The 18,094-nt window shown below is 40.0% G+C and overlaps 1 protein-coding gene across 1 annotated transcript; it reads right to left on the reverse strand.

Moving 5' to 3' along the window:
• Positions 1-16,721: 16,721 nt before the first annotated feature.
• LOC115563728 (vacuolar protein sorting-associated protein 26C) lies at positions 16,722-18,086 on the reverse strand. Its single transcript, XM_030387178.2, has 3 exons — positions 17,886-18,086; positions 17,073-17,829; positions 16,722-17,016 (listed from the first exon to the last, which is right to left on the reverse strand). The coding sequence occupies exons 1-3, from the start codon at positions 17,949-17,951 to the stop codon at positions 16,895-16,897; spliced, it is 945 nt and encodes a 314-aa protein (XP_030243038.2). The 5' UTR covers positions 17,952-18,086; the 3' UTR covers positions 16,722-16,894.
• Between the last annotated feature and the right edge of the window lie 8 nt (positions 18,087-18,094).

Raw genomic sequence — 18,094 nt, forward strand, 5'->3', positions numbered from 1 at the left:
GCTGTCACTTGTCTGTTACATTCGCCATGTAAACACAACCACAGGCAATTTTGGCAATTTGCGTCAACAGGCACAACAGACACAACATGAAAACCAAACGCGTCCAATGAACAAGCACGACAGCAGACACCACCGACGGGGCAGATACCCTAGCCAGCAGAGTCACTAAGTGCTGGGTTGAAGCGAGAGCTTGGCTGAGCTCTGGATTTAATTTATAAGTATTCATAAATATAAATATTGCTTTAGATTAAATAATAGCTTAAATATTATTATTAAAAAATATTATTTGCATAATTTTATTTATTTTTTTATTTTATAAAAATATTCCTTTGGCGTCTTTAATCATTTATTCTTTTTTTAAATTTTAAATAGGCTTTTAAAAATGTTAATCATTTACGTAAATAAAAAATTTAAATTAAATAATAAATTTAAATAACATTTTGCATATACAATGTATATATTTAAATTTCTACATATATAATAAATAAAAAATTAATATTACATTTATTTTATTATTTAAAAAAAAACTATTTAATACAGTTTTTTTTTAAATAATAAAATAAATATAATATTAATTCTTTATTTATTATCATAAATATGTTTTTAAATATATATTAGGCATATAAAATAAAAATAATATTTTATATATATTTTATTTTAAATAATCTGCAGTTCGTCTAAAATCAAATAAAAATCTATTCATAAATTCTATATGAAATAAATTCTATGAAATTATTAATACCGTATTCACATTTTATATCTCATATCAATTTCAGACCTCATTTAAATTATGCAAAAAAAAAAACATATTACAAGATAATACGATATAAGATAATAAAAAAATGTTTCTTCCATTTAAGAAAATATTAACCTACAACAACAAAAACAAAAACGCATAAATACAAAATGTTTCCTTTAATTACGTATTTCACGCGCTTAAGCAAATTAATAATAATAATAAATATTGCAGCTTCCAGATAGATAAACGCAATTAAGATGCGAGTGGGACTGAGGCGATTAATAATATAAATATTTATGGCATGCATAAATGTTGGACATCCGACTTTTATATGGAACTTTATGATACCCTTTCGTCGCCTTTTATATGTTTGCGCATTTTGTTTTTATTGTTATAGGGTATAAAAAACAACACATATACATATACATATATACAGAGCATATACATATATAATATTTTTGGAGTGGCGAACGTTTACGAGAGCTGAGAGCAAACGCAAATATTGTACGTTAAATCTTTTGCATCCAAGAAAAATATTTGCTCTCCAACAAGGTAAGTGTGTAAATGGGGGAGGGAAAGCAGAGCTAAGAGATTGGACTGGGTCTAAGATACCCTAGAAGTGGATTGAATTTAAAAGAAATTCAAATGTATACAGCAAATAAAGCTGACAGCAATTATAATTATGACTGACTGAATATTATATTATTTTCAATTAAATTGAAGCATTTCCCAAATGATTTTACAAAAAAAAAAAAAGAAGCAAAATAAATTTAATTGGAAATTTTTGTATATGCATATATTTAAGTGGAATTTCATTACATATATATATTAGGCATAAATTAAATTTAAATGAAGTATGTATGTGAAATGTTTCAGCATTTAATCAAACGAAAACAAAAAATGTTTTTAAATGACAAGTTAATTATTTAATATTTGTATTATTATTTTACATTATGAATTTCTTACTTATATACTCAAATATTTATTTATAAAATTCAAATTAATTTTCCAATGCACTTTAAGTTATAATTAATATAAAATGTATTTTAAGCACTCGGGCAAATATTTCCACACAAAATCTTGAATTTATATTCGCGTTTCGTTTGTAATTAAAGTCCAGGAAATTCTGCGCGCAGTTTTATCTGCATAAGTAAATTTGGTTTAAATGCCCGCAGCTATAAATAGGAAATTACAAAATTATGGCCATTATAGAAGACGTCACAAGACTTTTAATACACATTGTGGATAAACGAAGAAAATATTACAAAATGTTCAGCAGACACTAAATAAAAGAAAAATAATAATAATAATGAAAACAAAGAGAGAAAAAAATCAATTCGAGAACGTTGCAGTTGGGCATTATCGACTGCTCTAATACTTGTTCAAGATGAGAAAATGATTAAAGTAATTAAATCTAAATATGCCTTTAAGACTATATGAAAACATAGAGCATAGTAGCTGCAACACTGTAGAGCTCTGCTTAGACGAGGGTAAGAGCAGGCAGATAGACGGATAGACGGATAGACAGATAGTTGGACGGAGTAATAGATTGACAGACAGGCGGAAAGACGAAGGAAAAGTGGGCCGGCAGGACAGGTGGTTAGACAAACAGATGAAGGAAGGGAATTTAGGGAGTAGAATGAGAAGGTAGACCTACGGATGGACAGACTCGGACTGGTAGATAGACGAACAGACAGATGGACAAACGAACAAACGGACGGACGGACAGATGGCCCTCGGTCAATCAGACAGAAGTGGACAAACGAAAGAACAAAGAGACCAACTGACGAACAGTGCAGAAATCCAATATACTCTTTTAGTTTCGTGAGCGAGTAAAAGAATGAAAAATACCAAAGCAACGAGAATTTGCCAAACTCAACAATGTCAAACACAGACAACCGCACACCCACACACACAGACGGTACACACGTGTAATTTTATGTGATGTAGCAACCGAATGTATATATGCATACCTATGTACATACATACATACATATATACATATGTACATATGTATATGTGTATAAATATTTGTGCAAGGTAAGCAGAATTTTTATATTTTGTAGGTCGATGTCGTTCTCTGATTTTTGTATAGCAATCTATCTGTGTGTGTGTGTGCGTGTGTGTGTGTGTATTATGTACTAAAGCGAAAACCTTAAAAATTGGTGGCATAAGCATCTGCATGCACCACTAAAATAAATCAAGAAATAACATTTACACGTTCGCTTTTATGTTGTATTTGCCACGTAACAATAAAAGCAGACGTCTCCAACCAAAAACCCGCCCAGGCCTGGGCCCTGGGCCCCTAGCTAGACCAGGTTGGCGGCTGCAACGGTGAATAGGACTGGCATGGGGCATAGGGGCGGGGCGGGGTAGGTGGCAGGCAGCAGGCAGCAGGCATTCAAAGCTGAAAGCCAAAAAACCGAAACCCGTAAGCCGTAAGCCGTAAGCCAACCAAGACAACGCCACAAAGGAATTATTTACTACGTGATACAACACTAAAGTCATTCCACGGTATAAATGTGCTCGGTGATGCCCCACACTCGCCGACAGAGGCGCGCCGAGCGCCCCCACTGGCGCTCGAGTGCAGAAGGGAGTACTATTAATACATAAAGAAAGCATTTCTCACCCATAAGCACAAAAAGGCCATCGCCGGCAGTGGAGGCACGCGGCGCATTATCCAAACGAGCGCGCCAGCAAACGAATCAACGCGAACATACCCTGTAATGGCAATCGAGTGACAAGGTATATTGATATGCACATATAATTGGAATTTTCTTTAGGGATTTTTATATTGGGATATATAGAAAATATATTATCATAGATATGGGGTATATAGAATTGCTATGAATATACGTTTCAGTAATGGCAGAGTTAAGTATCTCCTGCCAGTTTTATAATGAAAAATTAAATAGTAAAATAATTAGATTAAATGTGGTTTTAAATTGATCAACTATATACATATATATGATATAGGAATTCCTCCATCAGTCTGTTACATACATACATACATTATATTATAATACGGTCTTTCTTCTCCTTTATTCAACTCTTCATATTCCTATTCAAATATATAACCCTTGTCACATTCACTTCCCTCAACAGTTAAACATGCCTTTCGACTCTCCATATTATCACAGGGTATTTCACAGTCATTGCTCGAGAAGCCTATGAAATTCTTGTTGGTTCTAGGCTGAGACAGTACAGCTATTGTGGCCTGGCTGTCCGACTGGAAAAAGCGCAATAATAAAATTGGGGAAAATTGGCTTTAAGATGGGGGATGCGCCACAGAGTGGAAAACTCTTGCCGCATCTAGTGGCAACCTAATCAGCTGCGCGCCAGCTAAGTAACTTTATTAGACTATTATTTTAAATTGCCCCAACCAAAAGGCCCCATTGTGTGCGAGCTCAGTACGTTTGTGTGTGTGTGTGTGTGCGTATGACCACTGTAAGCTGTAAGCTGAGCTTTAACGGCGTCTATTGTGAATGGCCATTGGCCTGATGGGTTCGTCTCGCTGTCTCTCTCTCTCTCTCTCTCTCTTTGTGTATGTGTGCGTGTGCAGAGACTGAGAAAGTTTCATTGCAATGTAATCGAGAGGTTGGCAACGATTGCTCGGGTCATCGATGACTACCGAAAAGCGAACTCTGACCGACTGTAAAACGATTTTAACATTAAGATTGCAATTGGATCGCTTGTGTAGCGAGAGCAAGAGAGATAGACAGAAGAGAAAGAGACAGAGAGAGAGGAAGGAAGAGAAAGGAAGCAAGAAATATGAAAGTTATTGTTAAGCGTTTCATTGTTGTCTGCCATAGACAATTATGGTTGCATAAATTTATTATTTCAAGATATTGCTGCTCTATGCGATTCTCAGGAAATCAAGGTAGATCTGTACGGGGGAAGGAAGAAGCGGGTGAATGACTAAGGAGGAGTGAGAAGTAAAAGGAAAAGGCGATGTGGAGTAACTAAGGCAGTGGAGCCGCAGCAGGTTGAGGAGGAGGAAAATATGTTTAGACAAAGGATGAAAATGTGAAGGTTGAAAGCAAGCGTAGGAGGTATTTATAGAGATTGACAGGGATATGTAGTAAAAGGAGTATAGGGCAACAGTGGTAGGGGTAGAAGGATAAAGGACGAGTGGGCACTTCCATAGAATAAGTATAATAAGCATAGGAAGAATAAAACATAAAAAAAAAATCCTTGAGGAAGAAGAGGGAACACTATAAGAAAGACAATCCTCATTCTGCTCGTCATTCTACCGCCCTATTCATATAGCCCCAACCAAATTACAGGAACTAAGTTATTTAACATCAAGAGCAAATAAACAGCTAGCGGATACCCATTTAGCCCCTGGCTAGTACATATGCTTGTTAAGTAGCTCTTAAGACCTTTTCGCTGCAAGATGAATCGGATAGGGTTTTATGCTTCAACGGGTTCGCATAGTGGATAGTGTTTCTCGAGAAGCAGCGCTTGCCAATCACAGAGACTCAAGTCAATAGCTTAAAGTTAATCGCTGCTATCCTTTGCTTTGCTGCTTTAATCAAAGCCCTGTCACAAATAGAAATAGTTGTTAAAATGGGCCACAGCCAAGCGTAAGTGGGCCACGCCATTGCCAACTTGGTTGACAAGCACTCAATGGCTGTGCACACACACACACATACACACACATACAAATAGACAAGTGGATGGTTGGACGGACAGCCACTCAGCTAGCTCTATAGAATGCAATGAACGTGTTTTGGGGCCGACCATTTGACAAAAGCCGAACGTTGTCCAATCCAAATCAATCGACAGGCACTTGTCAGTTCTAATTGCCTTTAAAACCAGCAAATTGTAAAGCGTTAAGCTACACTTGCCATAGAGAAAACCTCATCCACTCACGTCCAGATTGCCTTGGCTGCGCCTTGTCAAGCTCCCAGCTCAGCTCCCAGCTCTGAGCTCGAAACTCAATCAAAATGGTGAACGTCGCTCGAGTAGTTCAAACAATGAACTAGCTTCCTCAACGGCAGCTGCCACGGCAGAGTTGCTGAGTTGCTGTTGTTAAATAGACAATTTTGCACACAAATCCATTTAATCTAGAGATAAATAACATTGGGTGCTTACGACATGCGGCACCCTTCCACCAGCTCAGCTTTGGCCTGGGGGCGGGCAGCACTTAACGCAGACGAAAATTCGAAAATTCTTACGCAGCACTAGCGCTACGGTCCTAATGATTCTTTAGACTTTCAGGACATTCACATCCTGTGGCGCTCCACAATTGCCGTTGCGACTTGGGGGCGCGCTCGTATCGATTTGACGGCGAAGGCAATAAAATCCACTGTGATTAGGTTAAAACTGTTGACTTTCAAACAGGCCATCCTGTTTGCCCGCCCATCCGTGCCGTTCGCCTGGCCGCCTGGCCGCCTGGTCGTCCCTTCGTCTGTTTGTCCTTTGTGGAAAGTGCGTTACCAAATCAGAAATGGCCCACCCAGAACAAAGTCCCCCAAAAAGGAGCCCAAGTCCCAGACCGAAAACCCTAACCCAAGCCGAATTGGGCGGGTTATTGAATGACTGTGCAAATCGAAAGAGATAAAAATGCCAAATAGCTGCTGCGACTGCTGCTCCTGCTGCTGCTCCCACTCCTGCTATTGCTGCTCCTGCTGCCACAGCATCCACTGGCAATGTGATTCTGCGGTGACTCTTGTGTGACGCTCATTTATTTAATGGTTTTAACTTCCAATTTCCCAATTGTCAGACGTGCTGCCGCACAGCCATTAACCTAGGCGAGGCAACGAAACTCTTATACACTCCCCGGCTCTCGACTCTTATACAACTCGACTTGGCTGCTAACTCAATTAACGCCCCGAGTTGATTGGGCTTTAACTTAATTTCTGATGGCTGATGGCAAAACTAGTAGAGCTTGATGTTTATTTAAGCTAAAGTGTCGTTATATAAGCTACCGTTATATTGTGTATACATGCACATGTCTGATATATTACACTGTATTTGGGATGCCTGCTTTTGGCAAGCGTATCTATCCATGAGCAGCATGCTGAGCCAGCCTCATCAGCGATGATAAAATGCTCTAGCAACTAATGAGTTTCAAATAAAAATAAAAATGAACATGAAAATGGAAATGGAAATCAAAATGAAAATGCGCACGTGTGCGGCCATAACCTCAAAGGTGAAACCATCGCACAGCCTGTGGGAAATGACGCAGCGTGTGGCATTCAGGCTTGCGGGTATCTATATATATGTATGTACATGTGTGTGTGTGTTTGTCTATGCCTGCCACTGATACGTAAATCTGCAAAAATGCTAACAAAACAAATGGACACATGACACATAGTAAAGTTTACAAATGCAAATCAGATGCTAAACAAACTCGACGCCAGCAACAAATATGTCATAACAGGACACAAATATGCACTCAGTAAGTGTGTGTGAAAGGGACAGAGGCGGCGTGAGGGCAGCTGAAGAATAACAGAGTGAGAGAGCGGGAGAGAGATAGAGAGAGAGAGAGAGAGAGAGCGAGCACGCGGCATACATTTATGAGCTTTGGCCTGTTTGTCGTTGACTTTTTCAAAAGAATTGTATAATATTTTTTGAACTAAATATATGTGTGAGGGTCTCTGTGTGTGTGTGTGTGTGCATGCAAAATAAGAACACACACACACACACTTACATGGAATACAAAATAACAGGGCACACATACACACACATACATATGTATCTACAAGCTGTAGCTCAAACACAGGAAATGTAATTTGCATAAGAATAACACACACACACTCGCACACACACACGTCTGCATCCATGGTTGCGGATGGCGCGCTCACCAGACTGGGGCATATGGCACACATATTGAAGTATGGCAAAAGGACCAGCCAACAAAAGCAACAACAGAGCAACAAAGCAGCCAGCAGCCAGCAGCAGCAGCAGGAGCTGGCAGCCGGAGCAGCTCAGCTGCCTCGACTGAGGGGAGTGACTGAAGTGTCCTTTAACGAGATTTGCATCTCATCATAATAATGTAAATGACATAGAGACCGTGAGTGGGGAAGTGGGGGGCATGGGCGGGAGCGAGTGGTCGTTACATGGATTTAACATAACTAGCAAAAGGGTTTATTAAAGTGTCGGGGCGTGGTCGGTAGCAATGGAGCATATATTGTAGATTATGTGATGTACGTGCTAATAATTTAGTAATACAAATTAGCCGATTTTGAGCATGCCGAGCGAGCATATTCACTTGGCTGCGATTACGAAAAGCTATTTATCAAATCTGTTAACTGGCCAAGAGAGTAAATAATGATGGGCAGCACTTTAAAGAGCCTGCCACAGCACACCGGACACATCTAATTGAATTACCGCCTATGGGCAATGGGCAATGGGCATTGGGCAATGTTAAACTCTAGGCTTGCGGCAATGATAATTAAATTAATGGCTTACATTTAATTGCATTTGTGCTGAGTTATGCGTTTGACACGGGCAAAGGGCAACATTCTGTACAAACTAATTGGGCCTAGACGAGCAGCAATAAAAACTGATATGATGGGTAACACTTTAATTTAATTACATTTGTGCAGAGAGAGGGATTTACATGATGCAAAGCAACGTAAATATGTATGTAGTAGATGTAGCTATCTTGATCGGTCGGTAAGGGCAACAGCGTAAAGGGAATGGCTGTGCCAGAAAAATACAACATTTAATTTCGAATCTGTTGAATAGGGTGAGATGATCTGGAATGAGCATAGCTATAAGGTAGGCAAATTAAGCGATTAGAATTTGATTTAACTGCATTTATTTGCTTAAGTAAACTTTCTGGCATGGGTAGACATTTTTAATTGAATGTCCACTCGATAATTGAATTAAAGCCCAATAATAACATGAAGCTGCATAAGCTAGGCTTGCAGCTATAAGGAGATAGGTAACACTATTTATTGAATTTGGTGAGTTTAAAGATAAAGTTCAAAGTGGTGAATTCAATTTGGTGAGTTATGTAAGCTAACATTCAGCCAGTGCAGCAATGTTGCTATTAATGTTATCTTAACATTCACTGTAGTTTAACATAAATCAGCTAGTAGCTTAATTAATAACATGTCAATTAATACTTTAAGCAGTTGTTGCGAGATGGGCAGCACTGGCTAATCGCTTCTTTGACTGGCATTCCATTTGAATTCTTGCACTCAAATAACTTAGCTACACCTGCACAATCGTCAGCTGCAACTTAATCACCTATTTGTTTCAGCTATTTCTTAGCCGAAGCCAACTATTGATGGCTGCGTGCCAGTAGTTGCATCACTCAGTCAGCCAGTCAGCCAGTCAGCCAGTCATGGTGTGTGCTCGCCACTTAAGTAAGCTCTTGCCATCCAGTTTTTGCCTCTGGGCCACCTTTAGTCGAAGTGCAATTTATTCTGCAACACTTTCGCTGCAAAAGTTTGCTGTGTGGCTGGGAGCTTATGGCGATAGGAGCCAGCTCTAACATGCTATCCATGTTGCTATCCACGTCCGATATCCTCAACCATGCAAGCAAAAGTTTTCGAAAACTTCTCATCGCTTTGGAGGCTAACAAATTCAATTTGTCAGACTTGCTGTGCACTCGCTCGCTCAGTCGTTCGCTCACTCAGCCCGGCTAATCCATTTACAATTTTGAAGTAAACAAACAAACAAACAAAATGTAACTATGTATATATTCCGCCGTGGCAGCTCACAGAAAATGCGACACAAACTTTGCCTGTAGACCAATTTCTGTTCCAGCTACCCGCTTCCTGTTCCCTGTGGGCTGCTTCAGAAGCAGCTGTTGCAGCTGCTGTTTCTGTTGTTCCCAGCTCCTGCTCCTGCTCGTGCTGCTCCTCCTCATCCTCCAGACTCTCAGCCAGCTACAATAGTACTGCTACTGTTTTCTGATCCCGTTCAATGCTTCTGCTAATGCTACAGCTGGTGCTACTCTGTTACTCCTATTGCTTATAGGAGAAGGACCAGCCGGAGCAGGAATCGGAAACGTTGCAGTCTTAATATTCCTCCTGCTGCTCTTTCGCCAATTGCTTGTCCATCTTCTGCTCCCTCTACCCTCCACTTTCACTCTTGCCGCTACTCTACCTCCTGCACCGTGCTCCTACCATTCCTTTTTCCTGCTCCGCCTGATAGTTTATGCAATTCCGTGCCGACAATTGTAAGCAAATGGAAAAACGTAAACTATAAACCATAAAAGACGCCACAAACGAAGGAATTTTCATTCCATTTTATACCATTTTTTCATTTCTATGCTCTGCCCTGACTGTTCGCCGTCTCCGCCGTCCGTCCGTCCGTCCGTCTGCCTGTTTGTCTAGACCGAGAGCGCTTAAAGTAATCTCCTAGGCATGGTAATACGTTTTATATATTTCTTTTCTCTTTCAGCAAACCTGCACGTGCTGAGCTGATGCTGCTGCTGTTGCTGTTGCTGTTGCAGGAGCCGCAGGATGTTAGCCAGGAAATGTCCAGAAGGTAAACAAGCCTCGAAAAATATTCAAGTGTCAACATTTGGAAGCGCGTCGAGCGGAACTTAACTTTTTATATCAGCTCTTAAACAGAGCATACCGAGAACATGCACAGACGCTGGCAAGTGCCTTAATTATATGTCAAGTTATAGCGAATAGCGAATGGGCGGGCCTGGCCGAGGCCGGGCGGGGTTGGGTAGCTAAGCAGATGCCACGCATAGCTGCAACGCATCAAAACGAGGGCAGTTCGAATAAGTTAGCAGAGAGATGCATAGAATAATTTATGAATGTCTGTGAAAGGGAGTATATAAATGTATAAGACTATATAATTATAAGAGTAGGTGTATAGGAGACTATACGTATATATGATTACTAAGTATAAGAGTATATAGATTGCATATAGAAATATGTATCCTTATCGTAGATTATTAATATAAGCGTATCATAAGTCTATAGCAGAAGCTATATAGTATGCAAATAGATGTATATGAATGCGATTATCCTATATAAAAGTATGTCTGCATTTAATATTTGAATTCTCTTTAGTATAAGTGCATATAAGAGTATATGAATAGGATTATATGTACTGTAAGCAGTCCATTTATAGAAGTTTACTTGGCTCTAGCGAAAGCTAAAGACATTCTAAAGTGGGTTGGGTTTATGATTTATAAATATCCTCGTAACTCCAGAGAAAACCATCAAGAATTTACTCAGTTTATTTACCAGAGTGTCCGACAGTCGAGCATGCTCGTCAGCTGTCCACTTACTTTGACTTATTATTAACATTTTTATAACATTTTAAGTTGAGTTTTCATACTCCAATCCAAATTTATCATACTTTTTTATGTTATCTGCTTAATCTCAAGTCTTTAAATATAAACAATCTTTTTATATTCTTTATTTTGTTAAATATTCTACAAACATGTCAACATTTTTAAGGCCAATAAAACAAAACCACTTGAGTACAAGTCTTTTTAGCTGTAATTCTGCCGAGTCCCTTTTACACACAGCAACAACAACAGCAACAACAGCAGCGGCAGCAGCGGCAGGAGACCCCGCAGCAGCAGCAGCAGCTGTTGCTGCCGTTTGGGTTAAGTTCATATTTCTGCACTCGGAATTGAAGCATCAACGGCAAAAAGTGCACAAGATGAAGTCGACAATTAATTAAAAAGTGCTAAACTTTTGACAGTTTTATGATGGTTAATTTTTAACTGCCAGCGCTGTACGCTACTTAATGAGCGCCCCTCGCGGCTGTCCGAAATGGAAATGGGCAATGAAAATAAAAAGAAGAAGAAAAACACACACACAAAATAAAAGCGCGTATACGCCACGTGGAATGGCTGGATGAAAGCTGAAAGTTTTTTGGGTGAGGCGCGCAGTTAACCTGAAAATTAAATTCGAAAATGCGCTGCAAAAGCTAAAATAATTCCTTTGCATTTCTGCTCAGGTGTATGTGTGTGCATAGTTGTGTGCGTGTGCGTGTGTGTGTGTGTGCCTTTGCTCTGTGTTATGCCAACGGCAACGTTTCTTGTACAGCAATTTGTGAGTTTGCTGCGCGCAGCACTCACGTAATGAGCATAAACTACAGGCACACAAAACGAAGGCATCGCACACACACACACACACACATACACACATAAAGGCAGGCATAACGGTAGAGCTTCTACATAGACGTAGAGAATCGGCGCTGCCGTGCACATAATTGGTGCAAAAGTTTGAAATTATCACGGAAGCACGCCGAAACACGTACGTACATCAGCGACAACGGACGCGAGATGGCATAATACGAGCTGCGACGATGTATTCCTGATCCCCGCCTGCCCCGCCGACCCCGCCAGCTCACCTGTCGCCCCATTCTGCCAGCCGCCAGCCGGCATCCGCCGCTGCTGGCCTGTGCACGGGGCGGGCAACGCCCCGGACGTACGCTGGACGGGATCCGGGTATGGCCTTTAGGCGCAAAATTTATTAGAGCGTAGGCAGTACCTAATCCAGACCCTAATTACTCATGGGCTTCTAGTTTGGCAATGGCCGATGGGCGATGAGGGGGCACCGGAGGGACTGGGCCAACAATTAGCAACACCAGGTTTAGTCAAAAGTTTTATTTCGCTTAAGGAGTGACAGAGAGAGCAAGAGGGTGCGAGAGGATAGCTTCACTTAATCTGAGCTAGGGGTTTGCAGGTTCAATGGTCAATGGTCGGACGCTTATCTTGAAACGTAAAAATGTTTCACTTTGAGCTGAAAGCAAGAAACTTCCGCACGAGCTGCGGCCAAACAATTAGCTAATGCACTGTGGAATTAGCTTCGTCTGCAGCACAGTTTAAAAGGGCGGAACGTCGACGTTAGCCATGCAAAACGGCTCAACAGCGGTAGGGCAACGCTCGATAATTGATTGATTTGACAGTCAACTAACATTACGTTACGTTAATTTCGTTACGTAATTTAACGTGACGCAATGTATCGCAATGCTACGCAATTTTACCCTGCGTTACGTTAACTTATGCCATAATTCGCTATATTGCGATACGTTAACTTACGCTACGCTTGGCAATGTAGTGCGTTAAGTTTCGTTACACTGCGCTACGTTACGTTACGTTAAATAACGTTAACGTTACGTAAAATAACGTTAACGTTACGTAAAATAACGTTCACGTTACGTAAAATAACGTTACGTCAAATAACGTTACGTAAAATGGCGTTACGTCAAATGGCGGTACGGCAAATGGTGTTACGTCAAATGACGTTACGTCAAATGACGTTACGTTAAATGACGTTACGTCAAATGACGTTACGTCAAATGACGTTACGTTAAATGACGTTACGTCAAATGACGTTACGTCAAATGGCATTACGTCAAATGGCATTACGTCAAATGACGTTACGTCAAATGACGTTACGTCAAATGACGTTACGTCAAATTGCATTACGTCAAATAACGTTACGTCAAATGGAATTACGTCCAATGACGTTACGTCAAATGGCATTACGTCAAATGGCGTTACATCAAATGGCGTTACGTTAAATTACGTTGCTCTAACGCCATCCCATTTTATTTTTAATGTGTGTAAGCAACATAATAGCTGTTAGCGACAAGCATATACGAATATTATAGCTACATTCATTTTACTTAACTCTATCGCCATCTCAATAACACCACATTTCATGAACCATAGCTGCTGCTAACGTAACACTAAGTGCTTCTTTCAATAAGTCAGATGTTACGTTACATTGCCTTACGTTAGGTAATGCGCTCCTCAGCTCATTAGCATTTGAAAAGTCCAGGCAACGTAGTTGATGTTTACGTAACAGCAGCATTCAACCATCTCCTTTAACGCCAGTTCCATAACATTACATGATGTGCAACATAGTTACTGTTAACGTAACAGCTACTATCAATTAATTGCTTCTACCTTATGTTAACAGTATGTGTTACGTTGGCTTTAGCTGTTGTTTACAGTTAATTTAATTTCTTTGAAACATAGTTTTAGCAGCAAATTGGACCGAGTGAACGAGAGGAGGCAGGGAGAGAGAGTCGATGTAACCCTGAGCCACACACCTATTAAAATGTGCGGCCATTAAAAAGTTGTTCTATGGCCCGGACACTTGAAAGGGGAATTTTCAGTTTTTTGCAATCTGGCACCTGTGCAAGTGCAACTGAAAATACGTTTGCATATGAATTTTTCAAAATGTTTTTTTGCGTTGACCTCGTTTACGGGTCAGAGAAGCTATGAAAAGTTTGCCGTACAAACTAAAATTGCCGCTGCAAGCGACCCAGGAGGAACGAGGTGGGCTGCAGCGTTACGTTGCGTTCCGTTGCGTTGCGTTGGCTACGTCCACAACTTCCCCTTTCCCTGCCGGCGAGTGAAGAGGCGGAAGCGATGAGCAGCTCGCAACGGGACACGGCTTGGGTTACATAGCATATTGAAATGCGATTACAGCAACCCTGGCGGGAACAGTAGCAGCATGTTCATTAAACATGCATAAACACACACACACATTCGCCCACATAGCAGCAGCGGCAACAGCAGCAGCAGCAGCAGCAATGGCAGCACCAGCTGTCCCCAGGCACATGTAAACAATTTAAATTTGCAGGCAATGTGCTAATTTTAAATCAATTATACGACGTGACGGCACTTTAATGCTAAACCCAATTCCACAGTCTGCACACACACACATACAATCAAGTGTTTGACAGCTGCCAGTGCTGCCCATGAACAATGGCAACTAATATCGAAATCTGTGTACAAGACAGCAACCATGTTGGCAACATTTGGTGTGAAAACTTTCTATTTGCAGAGGGGACGGGGCGACGGTGCAGGATTCTGGGTGCGAGCGAATATTACTTTAAAAGTTGATGCCCAAAGCGTCCTTCCATTTATTTCAACAGAAGCGAACACAAGCAGCAAACAGAGCAACAACAAGATGACAAAAAATTACAACAAGAGTCTCAAAAAAGTTTGTGCCTTTGTTAGTGGTACATTTGGTGACACACAAATTGCAGAACTGAACTGCCGTCAGTGAATGAGAATCAGCAGCTTCTCAACTCAATTTCAGTTTGAAGCTTCACACACGCACACATGGACACACAGCACACACTTACCTCCACAGCCAGGCAGCCCAGCAGGCGAAAGCAACAGTTTTTTTCTTTCTCCTTTTTATTTGTCTTAAATAAATACGCTTGTGTGCATGACAGTGTGTGTGAGTGTGAGCGCACGGATATGTGTGCGGCTTTCTTTATGGATGAAAACAGTGTTGCCAGCTTAGCCTATTTCAGGCCAAATCTAGCCTATTTGAAAGCAGTCGGTCAGAAGTCCTAACTGCTGCCTATGTAAAAATTATTAAAAGTATGTATTAATGTGTAAATATGAATACATTGTCAGCGTAATGAATTAATCCGATTTAACTATGCGTGCTTAGTTGATTACATATGTATATACATATGTCTTTATTTCCCTATCTAGCTCTCAGTCTGTCGTCTCTGTCTGTATGCATAACCAAAAAACTACAGAAGATCATTCAAATTATTGATATGTATGTAGCCGTACTCATCTGGTCTTTATGTTTGTGTAAAACGCAGCTTGGAAGCTTGCAGCAGCAGAGTGTGCTCCCATTGGTCACCTGAAGATCGTCTGCAGTCGTCTCGTCTGGCCAAGCATTTGAGAGCGATTTAGTCGCTAGCTGATAGAGAGGACTTAGTCGTTGAAACTCGCTCTATATAAAGGGCAGCCATTACAGCATTTCTTCAGTCGCTCAGGTCTGGTAGGGGTCACTCGTGCAGTGCAGTAAAGTGAAGTGAACTGTGTGTGTGTGTGAAATGATCGCTCAGCTAAGCATTAAAGAGGAATACTTCTAGGCAATTTTTAGAGGAAATACTTAGAGGAAATACTTTTTTTTCCACTATTCATCTAGCCCGCTAATTCACCATTTTCCCTTATATTTTAGCCTGTTTTGGCCTAATTTTATCCACCATCCAACTTATTTCGGAGCACAAAAGCTGGCAACACTAGATGAAAGTTACGCCGCCAAGTTGAATAAATATTGTATGTATGGGCATGTGTATATATGTATGTGTGTGTACTTACAATATATGTGCATGTATGTACATAATTTAGTGAACTTGAAATTTGCGTTGGCTTCCCATACATATATCTGTATATGGCTGCGACGGGGTATGTGTGTAGTTTGCAATATTTATACAAAGTATATCGAATGTAAAAGAGCTGGCCGAAATACTTGTCTTACACTTGTAACACCCTAAAAATAAGAGAACACGCCATTATATACATATATATTTGTAAGTATGTCTGTGCATGTATGCTAAGTAATTTATATTTGTCGGTAGGTGGAAACGTATGTATGTAGCTTACCGGTACAGACATAAAAAGCTATACTTATATGTATGTATGTATGTGGGAGTGGGAGCAGTAATACAACCGCACGCTGATGAAGACATACTCAAGCACACATATGTATGTATATATGTATATTATTAAAGATTTAAAGTTTTTGCAACGAGGCAAAGCAGGAAATTGATATGCACTTACCGGCAGCACCAACAGCAACAGAATCTCGAAATATAAGAATAAAAAGAAGGTGCTATCTTAAAACTCCCAAAAAATATATATATCCATTTATAGTACAGTAATACACACGCAGACAAACTCGAATATTATTTCAGTGAAATTGCCTCAGGTAAAGTTTGTTTTGGCAGCTGTTGTAAATTGAAAGATAATAATCAAGTGGAAAACAAAAGATGGCGGCATTCGAGCAAAGTAAAATAGGGAATTACTGTTACATAAATACTTACCTGCACATGCTAAACATAACAGCATTATTGAAAATATTGAAAGAAAAAAGCTTTTATTTACTCATCATCATCAATGCGTATTAAGGACATTCAAATTTCTTTCCGTTTTTTTTATTTGGCCACCAAAAGGAAATTGAAAGATTTGTTTTCTTGTCATTTTTTAGGTCGTTTTTCAGCTGCAGGCTGTTGAATAGGTGGCAACGCTAAGTAGACGCGCAATCTTTGAAATCAATTCAGTTTATAATTAACTATTTATTTTCATAGACGTTTCGAGATATAGAGCATACATTGCTTAGAATTTGGAAACTATATGCTATTCACTCCACTCAGTTGAGGTCTAGTCAAAAATAACTAGCCCCTAAGCAGTATTGTATATAGTAGTACTTCAATATTATTCGATGCTGTTCAGCGGCCAGCTGTTGTTATTTTGCTAGGCAAAGGACCCGTAGCGCGTTTTAAAACAATTTTAAAGTTTTCGCTAACTGTGTGCTCCTCTTTGAACAGCACCACTAAATTGAGCTCGAACTCTGAAAGTATTGAAATATATTATATTTATAATAGAAACTGTAGACTGAAAGCTTACCTATTTTAAAGTTCTTAGTTAAGAGAGTGGGACAGGTAAATAAACGCGGGAGCACCATATATATTGGTATTTCCAGTTTGGGTATGACATTGCCATCGGCAATTTGTATAGTCTGCACTTCAGTGGCATCCTTGGAGTAGCCCTCGTCACAACCACAAGTTTCCACACGCACTAGCTGCAACTCAATTGACTTTATCGGTGCCTCAGTATGTTGCACGGTTAAGCTGCCTGTTATAGGAGTCGTGACACACGATTCTAAGCTGTCCAGACGACCAGTGATTAAAAACCTGGGCATCGTTACACGTTCCTTGGCATTGCTCATTGTCAGACTGAAAGGCACAGATTTAGTTGCCTCATCACTTAGCGGAACTGGCTTATATTGGATACAGAATTGTTGAACTTTCTGCAAAGATTTGCCTAGGAAATTGCGTTTCACATTCACATCGCATTTAAGCTGATAGTTGATGCTGATAAAGACGCCGTGATATGTTTCATATAGTCTTCGTGGCTCCTTTTTACAAACCAAAGGAAGTTCAAAATGAAATTCGGAATTGCCGGCACTTAGTTTGCCCGGAGCAGAGAGCTCCAGACTATTCTGTAGCAAAGTGATGGGCTTCACCGAGTTATAGAAGGCATCGAAGAGGCCAACTGTTTTGCTACTTAGCTGTAGATTTACGACACCGTCCAATGTGAGTAGAATTCCATCGTGCTTGGTTTCAGTAGGACACTGAAACTGCACGCAGCCTACGAGCATCTCCTGGTAAATAAAATTAAATTAGTTGAGTAATATTTTGGTGTTGTTTACCTACGCACATTTTCATAATACACTTTGTTTTCACGCTTGAGCTTGATTTCAAAGTTAAAGGCATTTCCACTCATCTTGAGTAAATTAACTTAGATTAATAAAACGGCATTGATTACAACTTATGACGTTGTTTGTTTACATTCATTGTAAAACTTTTATTGCCAAAGAAAAGGGAATAATAAGGAATATATCGATATCGGATACAAGTAATCGATAA

This window comes from Drosophila navojoa, chromosome 4 (assembly GCF_054131105.1).
Source record: "Drosophila navojoa isolate 15081-1374.11 chromosome 4, UAZ_NAV_1.0, whole genome shotgun sequence".
In the NCBI taxonomy this organism is placed as follows: Eukaryota; Metazoa; Arthropoda; class Insecta; order Diptera; family Drosophilidae; genus Drosophila; species Drosophila navojoa.